The sequence below is a fragment of the Platalea leucorodia genome (assembly GCF_965183815.1).
Source record: "Platalea leucorodia genome assembly, chromosome: 4".
NCBI classification, from domain to species: Eukaryota; Metazoa; Chordata; class Aves; order Pelecaniformes; family Threskiornithidae; genus Platalea; species Platalea leucorodia.
The window spans coordinates 83,558,846-83,577,243 of record NC_138826.1 but is presented as its reverse complement, the minus strand read 5'-3'; the positions used below and the strand labels follow the sequence as shown (position 1 = coordinate 83,577,243).

At 36.8% G+C, this 18,398-nt stretch overlaps 1 protein-coding gene across 1 annotated transcript in view; it reads left to right on the top strand.

Annotated features, from left to right (window-relative positions):
* The window catches only part of PTPRQ (protein tyrosine phosphatase receptor type Q), a gene marked incomplete at its 5' end in the record, with an annotated part of 143,671 nt that overhangs the window by 26,787 nt on the left and 98,486 nt on the right, over positions 1–18,398 (top strand). Inside the window, 8 exons of the mRNA XM_082308524.1 lie at positions 1,187–1,349; positions 3,995–4,255; positions 7,118–7,278; positions 8,225–8,336; positions 8,879–9,105; positions 13,010–13,079; positions 15,169–15,368; positions 16,786–17,035. Coding sequence (XP_082164650.1) covers positions 1,187–1,349; positions 3,995–4,255; positions 7,118–7,278; positions 8,225–8,336; positions 8,879–9,105; positions 13,010–13,079; positions 15,169–15,368; positions 16,786–17,035 — 1,444 coding nt within the window. The remainder of the gene's footprint in view (positions 1–1,186; positions 1,350–3,994; positions 4,256–7,117; positions 7,279–8,224; positions 8,337–8,878; positions 9,106–13,009; positions 13,080–15,168; positions 15,369–16,785; positions 17,036–18,398) is intronic.

Here is an 18,398-nt window from a genome sequence, read left to right as displayed (position 1 = left end):
TCTATAGCTTTGCTTCTAACATTTTTCAGTGCTGTAATTCTGATAAGGTAATGACAGTCTCCAAGATTTAGTGTGTATTAACAGGTACTGTGCTGGTAAAATATACAGAGGGGAATTGGATCGTTCCTCCCCAAATGAACAGCAGCTGAACCAAAGTGCTTTCAGGTCACTGCCATGTGTAGAATGTTCCTCTTATCTTAGGGGAGTTAATGGGTGGCAGGACAAGACACACTGATGTAGGCAGTTGCAAAGCTTCTTGATCTCTTGGTACTGACTGCCACGCCTGAGAAACCCGTGTGTGTGTGCTGGAGATGCTTGTCTAAAGCCCTCCTCTGCAGGGCAGACACAGTGTGCATCTTGCCTTTCACTAGTGGAGATAGGAAACAGTCTGCAGTAACATTTTTCTATATCCACAGAAAGAACTAGCACAGGAATTTGTTTTCTTACCTTAGAGTTGCCTGGAGGTCAGAAGGAATCCTCACAGCCTCTAGGAGTTAAGTGTCCAAATTTCAATTACTTGGTATCTCCAGCACTTTTATTCTCTGCAGTGGCTCTAAACAAGTGAGTTTTCAAGGTATACCAGTGAGCAGAGTTGAGTGACTGATTCCTTGGGACTCTTTTCATAATCTCAGCTCTGAACAGTGCATGGGGGTTGGTTGGTTGGTTGGTTGGTTGGGTTTGTTTCATTTTGTTTGCTTGGTTGGTTGGTTGGGTTTTTTGCCAGAAAGGTACAGAGATTTCGCAAGTGTCTCCATTTTAGAATAAAAAAAATTATATCTCATCCTGCTACCCCTTGGCTGTTCTCATTCTTTCTATCTTGTAGTTAATTGTACAGCTCATCAGCACAGCTGTGTGACTGAGCAGTCAGGGTACACTTTATTATCCTTCCTCCAAGGGCAAAAACATGTCACCTGTAAGCCATGACCTAACTTCACTTCCTCCATCTACTTGTAACGATTCAAGTCACTGCTTTCACCATGGGGCTATTAAGGAATCTTTGAGTAAGTAGTGGATCAACCTTGTGGAACATAATATAAAGCTTAAGCCATATTCTTGATTTTTTTTTTCATCTTCAAAATGTGGAAAATATTGTAAATATTTTTATATAAACAGGTAGTTGGAATCTCTGAACATTACTTTTATGAAGTGAAATAGTCTGATATAAGAAATTTTTTTTCTTCCATAGCTTTCATATTATCTGATGAATAATGAAAAGCTGCTTACTAGAACAGTTTATGACAGCAGAGCTGTGGTGAAAAATCTGGCCCCTGGGATGGAATACTTTTTTCAGTTAAGGACAGTTAAAGGCTTGGATTCCTCTGTGGCTGTGGAGAAAAAAGTCATCACAAGTAAGGAAATACCTTATAAATTGTCTTTTTTTTTCTTTTTGAAAAACAGTGAATGTTCAGAGACATTTAAATCATTGTATGTAAGTGACTCAAAAGGGTCACACAGTTCAAAATGAAACTTTAACTTTGGGGGCAATTTCCACTTCCTTTTGTGATAGTTATTTAAACAGGAGCCTTGTATGTAACTCGCTGGCTTGGAAGTTGAGGAGTCTAGACATAATTGCAGATACCCATTTGAAAAAAGAGGTGAACTCACAAAATTCTTCAAGCTCTAGCAGAGTAAGATCTTGCCAGAATAGCATCCTATACTTTAAGAATTACCTTGCACTTTGTTTACAATTTTTTCTGCATCTCTTAAATTCTTGCAAGCCCATGGTCTAAGATTGGACGATTGCTCCTGTAGAAGGCCACAGAATGCCTAAAAGAGTAAGAGGAATTGTGCTTCAGATAGCTTAACAAGGTCCAGAAAATTAACCTGTATCTTGCACTCATTTTCTGTCTCTGAGCAAGCATGGATCTTCCAATGCTTCTGTGATACAGCATAAAAAGAGGAGAGTTTGTTTGTGGCAGAGATCTGAAGGAATAGATTTATACTGGCTTCCAGACTGCCAAAGCAGATAAAGAGCAGCTAAGTGTAATCAGAAAATAAATCAACTGCCAGAATTATACACATGCATGTCATAGACCTCCTCCCTTCTTTGATGGATTTTCTGTGGTTTGTTTGGACTATAACTCCTTAACCCAGTTAATAATCAAAAAGGCTCTGCACTTACTTATTCAAAGATGAGTGAATCTCTGAAAAAAAACCAGATCTAGTCCTGCAGATTCTTATTAATGAAAAGTGCAGCAGAATAATCATCATCATGGTCCTGAAGCTTCTTTTTATCCTCAAGCAAATACTTTCAAGAGTATTGTGGATGAGTCCAGTATATGGCTAGATTATGGAGAGATTACTCTATCATTTTAATGGCAAACTTTTAGGATTTTTTTCATGCTGAATAACCCAGCCCTTAATGGGATTATGCTAACTAATATTTTTCAGTCAGCTTCAAGCAAGATAAATCAATAATTTGGAAGATTCATTTTTCAGGGGGAATGGAAACATTTTTCTTTTCTAACCACAGCCGTGCTGCACAGATTAATGGATGTGCTATTTGTAAATAATTATCTATGATTTTAGGAATCTTAATATAACCAAAAGGAATATTTAATAAGGAAAAAAGGGTAATCGCTGAGACTATGCAATTTACTGTATCCCTACGTGAGCAGATAGAATCATAGAATCATTTAGGTTGGAAAAGACCTTTAAGATTTGTTTATCTAGCACTGCCAAGTCCACCACTGAACCATCTCCCTAAGCACCACATCTACCCATCTTTTAAATGCCTCCAGGGATGGGGACTCAACCACTTCCCTGGGCAGCCTGTTCCAGTGCCTGACTACCCTTTCGGTGAAGAAGTTTTTCCTAATATCCAATTTAAACCTCTCCTGGTGCAACTTGATGCAGTTTCCTATTGTCATATCACTTGCTACTTGGGAGAAGAGACCAACCCCCACCTCACTACAACCTCCTTTCAGGCAGTTGTAGAGAGCGATAAGGTCTCCCCTGAGCCTCCTCTTCTCCAGGCTTAACAACCCCAGTTCCCTCAGCCACTCCTCATAAGACTTGTGCTCTAGACCCTTCAGCAGCTTCGTTGCCCTTCTCTGGACACGCTCCAGCACCTCAATGTCCTTCTTGTAGTGAGGGGCCCAAAACTGAAGACAGTACTCGAGGTGCAGTCTCACCAGTGCCGAGTACAGGGGGACGATCACTTCCCTAGTCCTGCTGGCCACACTATTCCTGATGCAAGCCAGGATGCTATTGTTCTTCTTGGCCACCTGGGCACAGTGCCGGCTCATATTCAGCTGGCTGTTGACCAGCACCCCCAGGTCCTTTTCTGCCAGGCACCTTTCCAGTTACTCTTCCCCAAGCCTGTAGCGTTGCATGGGGTTGTTGTGACCCAAGTGCAGGACCTGGCACTTAGCCTTGTTGAACCTCATACACTTGGCCTCAGCCCATCGATCCAGCCTGTCCAGGTCCCTCTGTAGGGCCTTCCTACCCTTCAGCAGATCAACACTCCTGGCTAACTTGGTGTTGTCTGCAGCTACTGAGGGTGCACTTGATCCCCTTGTCCAAATCATTGATAAAGATAACAGAACTGGCCCCAATACTGAGCCCTGGGGAACGCCACTTGTGACCTTGTCAGTTTTCTCAAATTATATGACCTATGATGTATTTTAGAAAACTTCTAACTGAATAAAATCTCTACTTCTGTTTACAAAGTGTTCCATTCTCATTCTGTTTCACCAGTGAGCAATGTTACTGTTCTTACAGAAGATCTGATAAGTCTGGAATTTTATTCCATAAATTACGTAGTGCACACAAAAGGTACATCCCCAGGCTTTACCCTGTGCAGCATAATGGCACTGTTTACTATATATCCATACTAACATACTTCTAAAATTTGTATGAATATTTCATGATGCTGTGAACCCTCAAATCATTTAAATAAAAAACATTTATTTTTGAAAGGTGGTACTTTTCTTACATTTTAAGGACTATGCATTAATTTTTTCTTTATTAAACTGAATATTTTTTACTGTAGAACCAGCTGGGATATGCGGTCTGGCATTAAAAATGGTAAATACTTCCTCTGCAACTTTAATGTGGAATCCAACCAAGACTAACTTCACTTCTTATGAAGCATCTTTATCAAACAGCACCTTTATAAACAAGTTCAGGATTCCAGGAGCACTGACTGAGTTCAGTGTTACAGACCTGACTGCTGGGGGCATTTATAATTTCACACTGCAAAGACTAAGAGGAAATATTGAAGGAGCTTCTGCTTTCATTGAAATTGTAACAGGTCTGTATGGTTTCTTGCTTTCTTTCCTTGCCGGTGAATGGTAGCTGTCAATAACAGTGCACATTTAGCTTTGTACATCTTTTTTTGTGGAATTTCAAGAGATCTTGCATGCAATAGTTTGCTATGGTTGTGGACGTACTTTACTTATACCCTATTCGACCTGCATCTAGTGATACACTACCAGAAACACAATTTCTTTAGCTGTGCTGCATTTCTTTTGACCATTTTTAGTATTTTGGTTATTTTTCAGGTCTTATCCTGCAAACTCAGCTGAGTTTTACCTTAGCTGATTTCAGTAGGTTTTTTGCAGTGAGTGAAGTTAAACAGGTTTACAAATGTTTGTAGATTGTAAACTACTGTAAACTACTACATTACAGGACTGTTTCTTATTAGATTTGTGATTAAAATTTAGTAGGGTAAAATGTCAATCTTGACACGTGTCTGCAGTTTACTGTAATGTAAAATACAGATGAAATCTGAAGAGCAGAAAGATGCACCAGAACTACTTTAACCAATTTATTTTACTACTTTCTTATACTACTTTTTATAGGTTTTTTTGTGGCAATGACACGGTGGTATGAGAGAGACCTGAGAAGTGTTGGAAGTTGTCATTGATTTACTACTTTGACCAAGTGTCATGACATTTGTATGTCTGCTTTTGGGATCAGTGCTTGACAAACTGTTGGTGCTTCTGCCTTATTCAGGGGGACTGAACCAAGAGGTCAAAGAGAGCCTTTAAAATAAAGTGACGTAGGGGTGAAAATCCTTGCATTTGTTTTAGGTAATGCCTTGAGGGCAAAATTAATAGGAAAAAAATCTTGTATGTCTTCTAAAGTTTAAACTAGGACTGCAATGCTATAATGCTTTAATTAATATTTTTTTTGTAATGCAGAGAAGATTTAAGTCAGTTTTGTTGACCTAATTGTGCTTCCTTTTACTTAAATGTATTGAGATTACATTGTGATGCTGAGCCTGCTGGTTTATAATGGTTAATTTTTGGAAAAATTAACATGTTGTATTTTGCACTCCATATTCACTGATGTATCTACTCAATCTCAACTAATTTTCAATACACTCACTCAGAATATATATTGCAGATATTAAGTAGTATTTTTGTAGGTGAAATTTACCGCAAATTGTTCTGACTATGCTTTACACAAATATTCTAGCTATATACTTTATACAAATATGCTGACCGCTGCTGGTAAGAAGTGTGTGTGCACATGCATGAAACAGAAAGGACTGTAGGAGAGCAGGTGCAGTGAGGCACATAGGCATTCCCTGATGATGTGGTTAAATCTGCAGATTCAGGTAGAACTGAGGCTTTTTTTCAGTGTCAGTGGGAAGGGTAATTCTCAATCATGGGATAATAGTAGAGAGAGCATTAGCTTCATGGGACTAAGTTTCTCTTTCCATGAGGACTTTTTTATGCTCTCTTCTACTGCTGAGTCAGAAGTAATTTAACTGAGGTAAAGAGATGACTTTAAGTATTGTGGTAACTATGCACTCAGAGATTAATCGTGGGTCTGTATAAAAAGACCTCTATAAGCATAAAATCCAGCTTTAAAGGAAGTTGAGATCCATGGAAATAATAGTACTGATGATAACAGTAGGACTTATATTTATAAAAGCATACTAAAAGGAAGAAATTATGCTCTCAGTTACACTTGCACACCTCCACATATATTATGTTTTTTGTTCTGTTAGTATTAAAATAAAGCAACAAGTTAAAATCATACATATAAAACAAGTATACAGACCGAATATGAAATCTAAAGGTAATATTTGGATATATTAATATTTCATATAGATTATTTAATGGCAGAACTGGAGGAGTCTGAAAACAATTCTGCAACTTTGGATAGTCTGTGTAAAGGGTTCATGAAAGATATATAATCTAAGAAGGTCTATAGTAAATAAGAAAGGAGTGGAGCTCTTTCAGAATGGAAGTAATATGATATTCAGAGTGCATGGTATGACATTAGTGTATAACAGTACTAGAAGGTTTAGTCTAAATTCTGAAGAACCATGTTAGTAAGGCAGACAGAGGACTGAGTGCAAGGGTAGTGGTGAATCTGAAATGTGACTAATAGCATCACTCACTGACTGGGCTTGGTCTGGGAGATAAGCATAGGGACAGCTGTTAGCTGTGCGCACTTTCCAAAGTAGAAAGGAGACAGATTGCACAGGTGGATAATGTATACAATATTATAGGTAGATAATGTTTTAATGACATATTGAAGAAGCTAAAATCTAGTTCATTGTTAGGCTTAGAGTGGATGATACAGATTTAAAGGTGCATTTAAAGGCAGAAGAAAGTGAGATGGTGTGACAGGAACAGGTAGAAACTTAGCTTTAATAAAAGGAGTAAAGCATCCAAATTTTGGGGACTTGACTCACTAGACTTCATGGAATTACTGGGATTCCAAATACATGAAAAGTACAAAAAAGTTAACAATGCTGAGGCTAGCAACAGAACAAGCACCAGCTATATCTTGAATTTCAACAGCAGCACTAGTTATGACAGTAGTAGCACTAACTGGTATGCTAAGGTTGAGGACAGCGGAAACACCAGGTCTGTGCAGAGATTCTTCGTTAACTGAACACTGGGCAGAGATACTTGAGCTTCCTCTCTGCGAATGGGGATGTCTGCACAGCATAGGTGGGAGATTATCAACCAAGTCTCAGAGGTAGTATAGCAACTGTAGTATAATATACTGCTGTGTCCAGGCTAATGAGCAATTGTCCTTCATGTAGCAAGTAAACTGTTCTTGGATGCTTTTATATTCAGTTGTAACTACTAATGTATTTGTAAAGGCGATTATTTAAGTTAATGTTTTTTATTCCACAATTGTCTTTCAGAACCTGCAAAGCCAGAAGGACTTAAATTCTTCAATGTTTCATTGTATTCTTTTTCACTGTATTGGAGACTACCGTATGGACATGTAGACAGATTTCACGTGGATCTTGTTCCTGATCATGGTTCTGTTGTTATACTAGATCTTGGAGTTAGGGAGTATCAAGTATGTGCTTTTATTACAGGACTTGCATGGCCAGCTTTTCCTTATGCACTGTGCTGATGAGGAATTCAAGCTTGCCTCCTTAGCTGTTTAATGCAAATATGAATCTGAAAGTATTAATAAAAAATTGGTGAGAGCAAATATCAGCATCTAGAGTTTGTTACTTAACAACAGGTAGTGAATTTACTTTTTTTTTTAAGTCTGCTAGAAGGATACAGCCAGTCATCCAAGGGTTCATGAATAGTTTAACAAAGGAAGGGCAGAGCTATTGAGTAATACAGACTCATTAATTGTGTACTTGCCAGGAAGACCTGTGCTTAAATCATTAATGCAGGCAACATTTCACTGCTAAGCCATCAAAAAGAAATAGGAGCACTTTTTGATTCTGCTGTCTGGAAAATATAATAATATTAACAGAAATAATGGTTGTTCTGGTTGCTTTGCTTTTGTTTTTTATTGGAACTGCAAAGATACAGGTATTTTATATAAATGCTTGCTAAAAGGTTGTTAATTATGTTTATTTCAAAAGATGGGCTAGCGTAAGGGTCAAAAACTTGTTTTTCAGGCTGCTTTTGTGTTTATTCTTTCAAAAAGGAATTTTATAATGCTTCATATTTACTTTCATAATGATGATGATACAGAAAAACCTCTAGATATACTGATAGGTGATTCTGTGATAAAATTAATAGTTAATTTTGTTGTTCTTTAATATTGAATGTTATACAAATCTTATGGAGGGTAGTTAAATAAGATGGCAAAATACTGTACTGTAGCTAACAGATGTGAACTACTGTTTTTACTGTTGTATATACTGTTGTATATCTAAAAACTTATTAACAGATCACTTTCACTAATGCAATGCTTAAACTTTTGGGTTTGTTTCTTTTTTTTTTTTTCCATTTTCATGATTCTTGGTAAAAGACTTAAATAAATCTATGTCCGATTTCAGGCTGATTTTTCTAATACTGTTCCTGGAACAACATACAATGTTACAGTTTCTGCAGTTTCTTCTTCACTCTACAGTTCACCTGCGAGTAGAACAGTGACAACAAATGTGACAAGTGAGTTAATAATGACTGATGAAATTTTGTTGTTTTTTTTTAACTATGCTTTTTCGTATTTATTATATGCACAGTAGTATCTGAGAAATTATAACCAGTTTTAACAATCATTAGAATTTTTCATCTTCTTTAACCATAAAAAAATACACGGAATCTGAGGTGTTCTATGAGACCATGAGAGTTTCTCTATCAGATACTTCTAAGCAGCAGCCCTGGATGTGAGTTGTAGTTGTATTTATTCATTAGCTTGGCTATTAAAAAAAAAAAAAAAAAAAAGCATAAAGGAGAACAATTTATAAGCTTTAATAATCATTTAATCATTTTTGTAACAGGACTCTAGCCAGAAAAAAAGCGGTTTATTCAACAGTACATTAGTTTTCAGTAGTTTTACTGGTTTATGCTGGCAGAAGATTTAATTTCTTTATAGAAGCTGTGAAGGTGTCTCCATTATCTGGAAACTTAATTAAAAACTGTTTTATAGGTGTGTGTTTGTGTGTTTGTATATATATTAAAAAAATGATTACTTTTTTTTTTTTTTTTAGATCCTGGTCCCCCTGTGTTCCTTGCAGGTGAAAGAGTGGGCTCTGCTGGGATTCTGCTGTCATGGAATACACCACTGCATCCAAATGGGAGAATTCTCTCCTATATTGTTAAATATAAAGAAGTCTGCCCATGGATGCAAACAGCTTATACACAGGTGACAACAAAGCCGGATAGTTTGGAAGTTCTTCTTACCAGTCTTAACCCTGGAACAACTTATGAAATTACGGTAAAAGCTTTATGAATACCTTTTAGTATTTTGAATTCTGATTAATTGTAAATTTTGTGAGTTTATGATAGGTCCATATAGTGTTTTCTGAAGGACCTTGCTAATTACTGTTGCCATATAACAAAGTATATTAGCCAGGTATTTGTTTACAGTAGTGTTTTTAAATCTACTTTAAATAATTTCCAACCAAAATTGTACTAAAACGTAGTTTCTTCTATTGATGTTCTTATTGACATATGGCATTATGTGGTAAAAAGTAAAAAACAAAGGGCAGAATTTTCAAAAACATCTAAATCCTTCTTCATCTTCATTGAGATTTAATCTTTCAAATCACTGGTGCACTTTGGATATTACACGTAGATTTCTAAATCATCTCAGCCAGATCCAGAAAAGCATGTAGGTACATACTTCTTTCTTTGATTTTAAATGTAATTAGTTTAAGAAGGAGTTTTCTTGCCTGAATATCTGTTTGGATATAGCCTGTAAACACCTTACTCTGGTTTCCCTAAGCCTGGGAGTTTTACCTAGTGTTTACCTACCTTTTTCTTTCCCTTTCCATAGATTTTATTGCCTAGATATTCACAGTGAATATCTACTGCCAAAATCAGTCCATGTATTTTCATTACTTCTATATGTAGAATTTGTTTACATTGAGATTAGACACTCCTGATCCATCTCTGAACTCTTCAACAATAAATGACTTCAGGTGGACGGAAATGAACTGCTATACTCTTGGCAATATTTGCCAAGCAGTTCTTCGCCTGATTTACTCTTTCATAAGAACCTTGGAGAGGTGCTTCTTTTCAATATCAAGAATGAAATGAAATTATGTGTTTGATTTGCTTCATTCCATATAATGTAAGTTCATACAGCGGAAAGCTATTAAAAAAAATATTGAAGTTGACCAGACTAGGAATAGGGCTGTGCAGTGATTCTTTGTAAGGGTGGTGTGTGTGTCTAAGAAAGTAAAAATGTAATTATGCCTGCCATGGTGGGAAAGTTGCTCACTGTGAATCTAGTTGTGATGACCATGCTGATAAAAGCCAGCATATCCACAGCTGGAGAAATGTTTATCCTTTGATCTCCTGCCTCCAGTCATCTGTTGAAAAAAAAAAAAAAACAACCCCACAAAAGAAGTTCAGCTACTATTTGAGAAAAGTATTATCACTTAGATTCTAAGCAGATTAATTTCCTCAGACAAATGAAGTTATTAATAGAATTCAGTTTGCAATTCTGTGTACCTCAGTAGCACTTGTGTGGGGTTCACTATTAAAGGTTTTGCAAATTCCATTCTTTGCTCCATATATGAATCTTCCCTGGGAAGACTGTGAGACATTTTAAATCATGTTTTTACTTAGCAGTAATTTGCCCTTTGTTGATATATATGGGAGGCAATCCTTCCCATTGCTGGTGCCTGAAACATTGATCTTCGAGCAGAATTTGACTCAGGAAAGTGACTTGTGACCCAACAACCTCTATCTAGCAGGGACCACACGGCTTTTCTTGTGAGTGAATAAAAGTCTGTTGGCAAGCTAAGGGTTGTTACGTTACCTACTGCTTTGGTGGGCGCCCTGACCGCCTGACCCACAAGCAACCTCACAGATTCAATAATGACTCAGGTGGAGACACTTTCTACTGCACAGATGTGGTCAAAAAGAAACATCATGTGTTTTCCTTCTCTTGAGCAATTTCTTGTGGTTCTTTGATTAATTTTTGGAGTCTGTTGTGTCATTTAAAAGTAGCTCTTGATTTTTGCATGGGTGAAAGTTCTTTATTGTTTTAGGGTACCTGGCTTGGTCCTGTTGTGAAATTCTTTCTGATAAATATTGTGACAGTACAGTTCAACAAAGCTTATAAGCTTTGAATATGGGTTTCCAATCTGTTTGTAACAGCCCAGTCTTAACTTCTTACATCTAATGAAAAAAACATTTTTAGAAAAATAGCAGTTACAAATGATAATTTGTTAAATGTTGGAGAGCTATGGATAATTTTGAACATCTGATCATTGATAATTTTTTAAAAATATGCACTCAAGATTTTTTTCTAAACTTAAATAATTAATGGCAACATACTTCAAGGCATAAAAATTAATACTCTTTCCAAATGTGAACGGCAGCTACTTGAACTTTGGATAGTACTTTGTTATCTGCATAGTAAACGTCCTTTTTAAATGTTTCCAAGCTTTTTTCTGTAATGGCTCTTTGTGTCAGTGATCTCTAGAAGCTAACAGTACATTGTGTAAGCATTTATTTTGATTTCTTTTCAGAGCTAATTAGTGTGTGTAGCTGACACCTTTACCATGCAAATTTTTGCATACTTATGTCGTAGTAACTTTCAGTTCTCTTGAAACTACACATAAGAAATGGGAGTTTCCATGTCTGTCTTAATGCTAGTTTTCCTTTCTGGACCCTATCTACAACACCTACTTTGAGATAACAAAAAAACAGTGTTCAGGTGAGGACATGTCTTTAGATTTATATGTCATTTTAATAGTGTCAGAATTTTCTGATTGCCTGTCAGCCCCCTGAAGATCTCCAGGTAATTTCCTCAGCTATTGCAATTACTCTGGAATTTATCAGTGCTTAAGGACATTTCAAGCTGTTCTCTTGGTGACACAGAAGTAGGTAGGGTTGGCTGGAGTCATGAGGTGTGCGTGCATGGGGAGGGGGTCTTTGTATGGCTTAGGAAGGAGCTGGCCAGTGATACAGATTCTCCTTCACCAAGCAGAGCATGCACTGCATTGGAAAGTGATGGTAGGCATGTGTGTCCCTTTATCTCCTAGATTAAGTCTTCCATGTTACCTTGTATTTCTTTGCTGTAGTTTATCTGCCATGGCTTAGTGCTTTTGTTTAAATAGCTTTACAGTCTTCTGAAAGATGCACAGTTTAGTCTTGAGAAGTGATTAGAACAGGTTTCCTTTCTGACCTGCTGGCTCCTTCCACTCTCTTTGCCCTTCGTTGTCCCCTGCATGGTGCCTGTCACTTCTGCTATGATCCACACGTAGTTTTGCACATCTGCCCCTTCTCACCCCGCTTTCCCCACAGTCTGCACTGTCAGCTCCCTCAGCACCACTGCCATAGCTTTGTTACCTGACACTGGTGGGAGGGAATGACTCTGCCAACTTTAACCTCACTGGAGAGCTTTTTGCTTTGCTGCTTCTTTCACACACCTCCCACCATCACTGTTGGAATTTTGCTCATGTTTTACCTTTTGTTGTCTCTGTCACTTCTTTTCAAAATACAGAGTCAGACTTCATTCCTCTTTCTTTGTAAGTATTGCACGCCATAGCCCATCGCTGAGTCAAATTGTCAGTAAGTCCTATATTGCAGAGCAAATAGCATCATTTTTGTGTTTATGTATGTCCATAAATTCTACCAAAGTCTCAATGTACTGCCCTTCCGTGGGAAGACTGCTACCATCATGAGCATTGAGGCACATCCACCATAAAGTGCATCCTCTGAGGGAGGTTGACCTGCTCTTGATATCCTTCAGGAGCTCAAGAAATAAAAAAGGACGTATTTTCCTTTTACTCTTTTAAGTTATAGATTGAGTAAAATAGGAATGGGGAAGGTGGTTTAAGTGAATTGTGTAAGGAAAAGGAGTGTTACTGATGTTATTCTTGTTGTTGACTTTAGTGTAAAATAGGGACTCAGCACTTTTGAAGTGTGGGTAGTCACACGTGGTTTTCTCAATTTCTTACACTGTTTTATAATTTTTCCATTTTATTTTTTAACATTTAAGTGTTGAATATAAATTAAACAATACAGCTATAAAAGGCATGTTCATGAGTATATTTATAGTTTAAAAGCTAGGAGGTGAATCTCTGTGTATCCTTAAGATTTTCATAGTCCACGAAACTATACATCCTATAGATTCTCTAATGTGGCTTTTTTTTTTCCTGTAGGTTGCTGCTGAGAACAGTGCTGGTGTTGGAATATTTAGTGATCCTTTTCTTTTTCAGACTGCAGAAAGTGGTAATTTTAATAAAGCTCCTAATTATTTTAATTAAAGCTGCTCTAATTTGTTCAAATAAAGTATCCATGGCAGATTTTATACTTGAACAAATTCTGATGCATTTAGAACAAAATCTTAATTCTTTTCTCATTCTCTCACTCAGTGGAAGAGGTGCATTTTGTCCTATTTGCTAGTAACAGCATTTAGAGTGTGCACATACGGGGGTTTCTTATATGCAAAGTCAGTTTCTACTGGGGTTTTCCTAAGCCAGTTTCTAGGTAGGCTGCTTCCAGAAAGCAAGATCACAGGACAGCAGAGCTACCTATCAAGTGGACCCATCTGCTGTTGCCTGCTAGGAGACAGACTTTGTTGTGGGATCAGCTCTGGCATTGCCTACTTATGTCAAGCTATATTTGTTTAGTGCTGGAGTCAAGTGCCTTTTCTACAAAGCCCAGCACAGAATGTATTTTATTAATTTTTTACTTCTTAATTCTGAAGCAAAAAAAAAAAAATTATAATTCATGGCTGAAATGAAAATTTGACTTGATGGTTTTGAAGATTAAAAAATTGTAATTATAGTCTGAATTTGCATAATCTTTATTAATTTAGTGTTTGTAGTCTTGCTCACACCCCAGGAGCAGTTGAGCCTTGGCTGAAGAGCTGGCACTAGGCCAGTTACATTGGGGTAAACAAGTCTTAGCGGAATATAGAATTTGTGCTGCCGTGGCAGTGACCATACCTCTGTGTTTAGGACTGCTGGCTGGTTTCTGTAGCTGTGCAAACCGCAATGTGTCACATCTAAGTTAATGGCAGGAAATAATCATTCTGCATCAGATTTCTGCAATAACTCAATAAGTTATGAAAAGAAATATGAGAAGGGGTAGTAAACTTGCCATGTGGAGCTATGCAAAATCATTGTTTTTAACTATTCTTTGTATGTCATTGTTGGTAGAAAACCTTATTTCTGTGAGCTTTATTTACTCATGATTGACAGAGGCATCAGCATTTCTCCATATGAAAACATGAGCTTTTTACTTTTTGATGCATTTCTGCTCACATTTTATTAAAGCTAAAATCCCTTATTATAAATGTAAATGGAAGGTTTCTTCAAATTCTAGCTGAGAGTTCTGTGTCACTGATACTACATTTATACTTTTACCTTCTGAACTTTTTTTTTTAACTTTTGCTTTCGTTAAAGAAGGTTAAAGAAACCACAGCATCTTAATCAACATAAAGAGGTATAGTTTAAAGTAGGAAAGTTATTTAATTATTTAATTTGAATTATTTAAATATAAAGGCTGTAGTCTGGGAGGAGGGGGAAGAGGGTGAAAGATCTGCAAAAGATTTAGCAGGGCCTAAGCAAGATCTGAATATGAGGCTTGGAGGATCTGTCTCAATTCAGCTGCGGAAGATCTGTAATTGTGAACACTTGTATATTTTTAAGGCAGCATAACCGTTTTCTCCTTAGTACTAAGGCTAGCTATCACAGGAACTTCTACTGCCCGTGCCATGGAGACAGGACTAAGAGAGAGCTACAGTGCTCTAATTCTCAGGGAAGTTCATATAGCTTGTAAAATCTTGTTTAGATGCTGCATCCCGTTCCTTTGTGCTGTGTTTAATACAGATGCTCTGACAAAAGGACCTGGAAACTGTCACTGATACAAAGAATACCATTTCTGTAGTAATAGTGAATATTCAAATTAAATTGGGCTATTTAAAGCTGTCAAAAATCTATATCCAGGTGAAAAGATGACACAGGTAAAGTGAAATAAAACACCCAGTGCTGTCATATACTCTTAAACAAACAAAAGTGGGCAAAAATTTGCTACTTCTGACACAGTAGATGAGTTGCTTCTAGGAATAATATTTTTAAGTTGACCAAACCAATTACTACATTATTATGAGACTGAAATAATTAGGTTTCTCACTTAAACTAGATTGGAAAAGAGCTGGTTGCATATCAGCTACTTTACATGTGTTTGTGAATGGTTGGTTTTGCTTCAGGGTTTGGAAGCTAGAAATGGCATTACCAAAAAAAAAAAGGGATTTTTTTTTCCAGTGCTGAGAAGAAAAGTATGTCTCATTGCTTTTGTTTGTTTTGTTTTCAAGCTCCAGGTAAAGTAGTGAATCTCACAGTTGAAGCCTTAAATTATTCAGCTGTAAATCTGATCTGGTTTCTCCCTCGGCAACCAAATGGAAAGATAACTAGTTTCAAGATTAGTGTGAAACATGCAAGAAGTGGAATTGTAGTGAAAGATGTCTTGGTTAAAGTAGAGGACCTTCTCTCTGGGAGGTTACCAGAATGTAATGTAAGTGCTATAAACCTTTTAAATTAGAAATAGACTCATGCCACAGAATACAGTTTTGCATTTTAATATTGAGACATAAAAAATTTGGAGGCTTGCTTTTCAGAACAATCCCAAATATGATACAAACTTAGGCCCAAGGCAGGATATAATGGTTGAAGAAAAACCTTTCTGTCCAATATAGTTTAAATGGAATACTTTTCCTTGAAAAGCTCAGTTTAATCAAAGTAAAAATATTAAGAAAGGGTCAATTTGGTGTGCTTTTAACAGAAAATTATGAAATAGATAATGTTGAATTTTTTTCAGCTTTCTTTTTTTATTTTTGTTTTTTACAGCATTCGATTAAAAAAGGCAAACATTTTTTGGGGGGGTCAGTGCAGACGGTAATGTTAATATTTTTTATATGTAGTATGATAATGCCTTTTATATTTGAAATGTATGCTTTATTCTATGTATCACATTTCAACATTATTTAAGTGCTTTTCATATAGAAATAAAAAGACCCACTATTAGCAGAGTGATTTTTTTAAAAAAATGTTTGTAGTCTGAGTTGTTCTTAAAATAAGCGTTCATTGAAAAGTTTCTGAATTTTGACTATTCATTGGATTCAGACCTGTAACCAATGTATACCTTTCAGAAATTCTTGAAGAAAATTCTCTTTTCCAGTGTTTATTCTCCTTTTCCTCTTTATTCTGAGCAGACTGTTGTGATTACTTGGATGCCAAGTTGCCTAACATTTTTTTCCTTTCTTTTTTCTTTTTTTTCCTTTTTTTCAGGATGCTAGGCTTAGTACTTTAATGAAAAGTCCAGTTTTAAATGAGAAAATTAGTCAGGACTTTGGTTTCAGATTTTATTTGGAAGATCATCTTAGGCATTGTGAAGGTTCCCACTATAAGGCTGATTTAATTCAGCACTGAGAAGAGAGACTGCCACCTACTGAATCATTGGTTATTGTAATGTCTAGCAGTTTTTCAGAGGTGTCTCCTGACAGTATGGATTAGGAAACCCCTGTCCGGTCTTATCCATTATATATGGATATATGTATGCTATATATGTATATATACATACATATCACATACATGTGATGTAGAAGGACCTCACTAGGGGGCTTTTAAGAGAGAGACTGAATGCTGAAAATAGAATCTGGGAATAATTAAATTAATCCTAGAGAGTTGCTTCTTTTCAGTCAGATTTGAGAACTTTTGGGATAAGGCAGGAAACTATAATACTGTCACTATCAGGATGTACTAGCAATGTCAGCTAATTAAATGATAACCTAAATTTGGAGATTGCAGTGTAAAAAGGAGAAGCAATTTGGGATGATTTTGATTCAAAGGTGGTCTGCCTTTTTTGATCTACATACATTTAGAATTATGGGTTATAGATGCAGCTTATCATATGCCATATTTTGTCTTTATAGGATAACAGTGAATCGTTTTTGTGGAGTACTACCACTCCTTCAACTACTTTTGGCAAATCCACAATTCCTTCACGGACTACAGTTACACCAAGTACAGAGGCATGGAGTCAAATGAGCTCTGTTTGGAATGAACCAATTAGTTTTGTTATAACTAACCTCAGGCCATATACCACCTATCTTTTTGAAGTCTCTGCAGTTACCACTGAAGCAGGTTACATTGACAGTGCAATTGTCCGGACACCAGAATCAGGTATATACTGCTTTCAAATGGAAATAAAGTTCTCATTTTTCATTTTTATGAAAACTTCAAAGTATCAGTTTGAAGTTATGTTGCAAGGTACTTCAGTCTGAATCTGTCTTTATCTGTATCACATTTTTGTATTTACATGATTGCTTAATTTTACCTGATGGAATCAACTGAAAGCGTATGTAACTATTAATATATCTAATAATGTACAGTGAGTGGGAGTTCAGTTATTATTCAAAGTCAAAGATACCAAAGTATGCTCAGGACAGAGCAAATTTTATGAAAAACTGAGGAGAATTTAAGAACTGCAATTAATGGCACAATGGAAAGAGAATTAAAAATACAGATGAAGAGGAAAAGTGTCAGGCATGCTGTTCAAAAAATATGTGTATTGTATACATAGCAATGCACTTAAAGCTTCTACGCCTTTGTGGAAAATTAAGCAGTATAAAGAAAACTCCTGTCCCATGGTTCCTCAATCTGGACCTATTGCAGAAAGTTGTTCAGTGCTGAAGAAATCTTCAAACACTACGGAAGTCGATTTTGGATTATCTGCAGTGCACTGAGAAGTTACAATTGGAAACGAAGGTTGTCCAGGAGCAGGAGTTTTATAAAGGGTTAGGTAGTGGGCAACATTATTAATAGAGCCATACCAAAAAGGTGTTCTAGAGGAATGTTATTCTGGCTTTCTGCTTGCTAGTACCTCATTCTTTTGCTTGACGCAGTTTGATGTTACTGGGTTCCCCTTTCATACATCCAGAATTCATAGCACTGTTCAGATGAGAAGAAATGTAGTTCTCTCCTGGCACTGTTCATTTGAATTGCTTTGCTAGAATTAAAATATCCTTAGTTTCCTGTTCTGTTGAGGGTTAATGAAGTTTTGGATAGTTTCTGTTCTAACGATCTCAGGGCTAATTTCCAGTTTATTTTTCATCTTTTTAACATCTTAGGATAGGTGCAGTGGTAATAAGCAAGCCCTGAAAAGTGATGAAAAGCTTGTTCAATGGAGTTTAGTTCTGCCAAATACATAGAAAGCTGTCAGCTGTTTGAAAGATAAGATCTTCAGTCCTTGCCTACTGGGTGCCTGTAACAGTCAGGGTTCATCCATTAAAGCATGGTCTGGGAAAAGGGAGGTTGTCTTACTGGTTGGTGTGGGTGGATGTGTGCTGTGCCCAGAGCCACCAGCACACCCACAGTCAGCCCTCATGACCTGAGCTTCAGTAAGTCCTTCCTCTTAGCAGCATACTGGCACACCCAAGCTTCTGGATTCAACTCCATTAGACCTTCCCCTCATGAGCATTCAGGTGGTTGTTAAAGTGCTCCCCCGCGTGTCCTGAGTGCCTGTGTGCCAAGGAGCCTGTTCAGA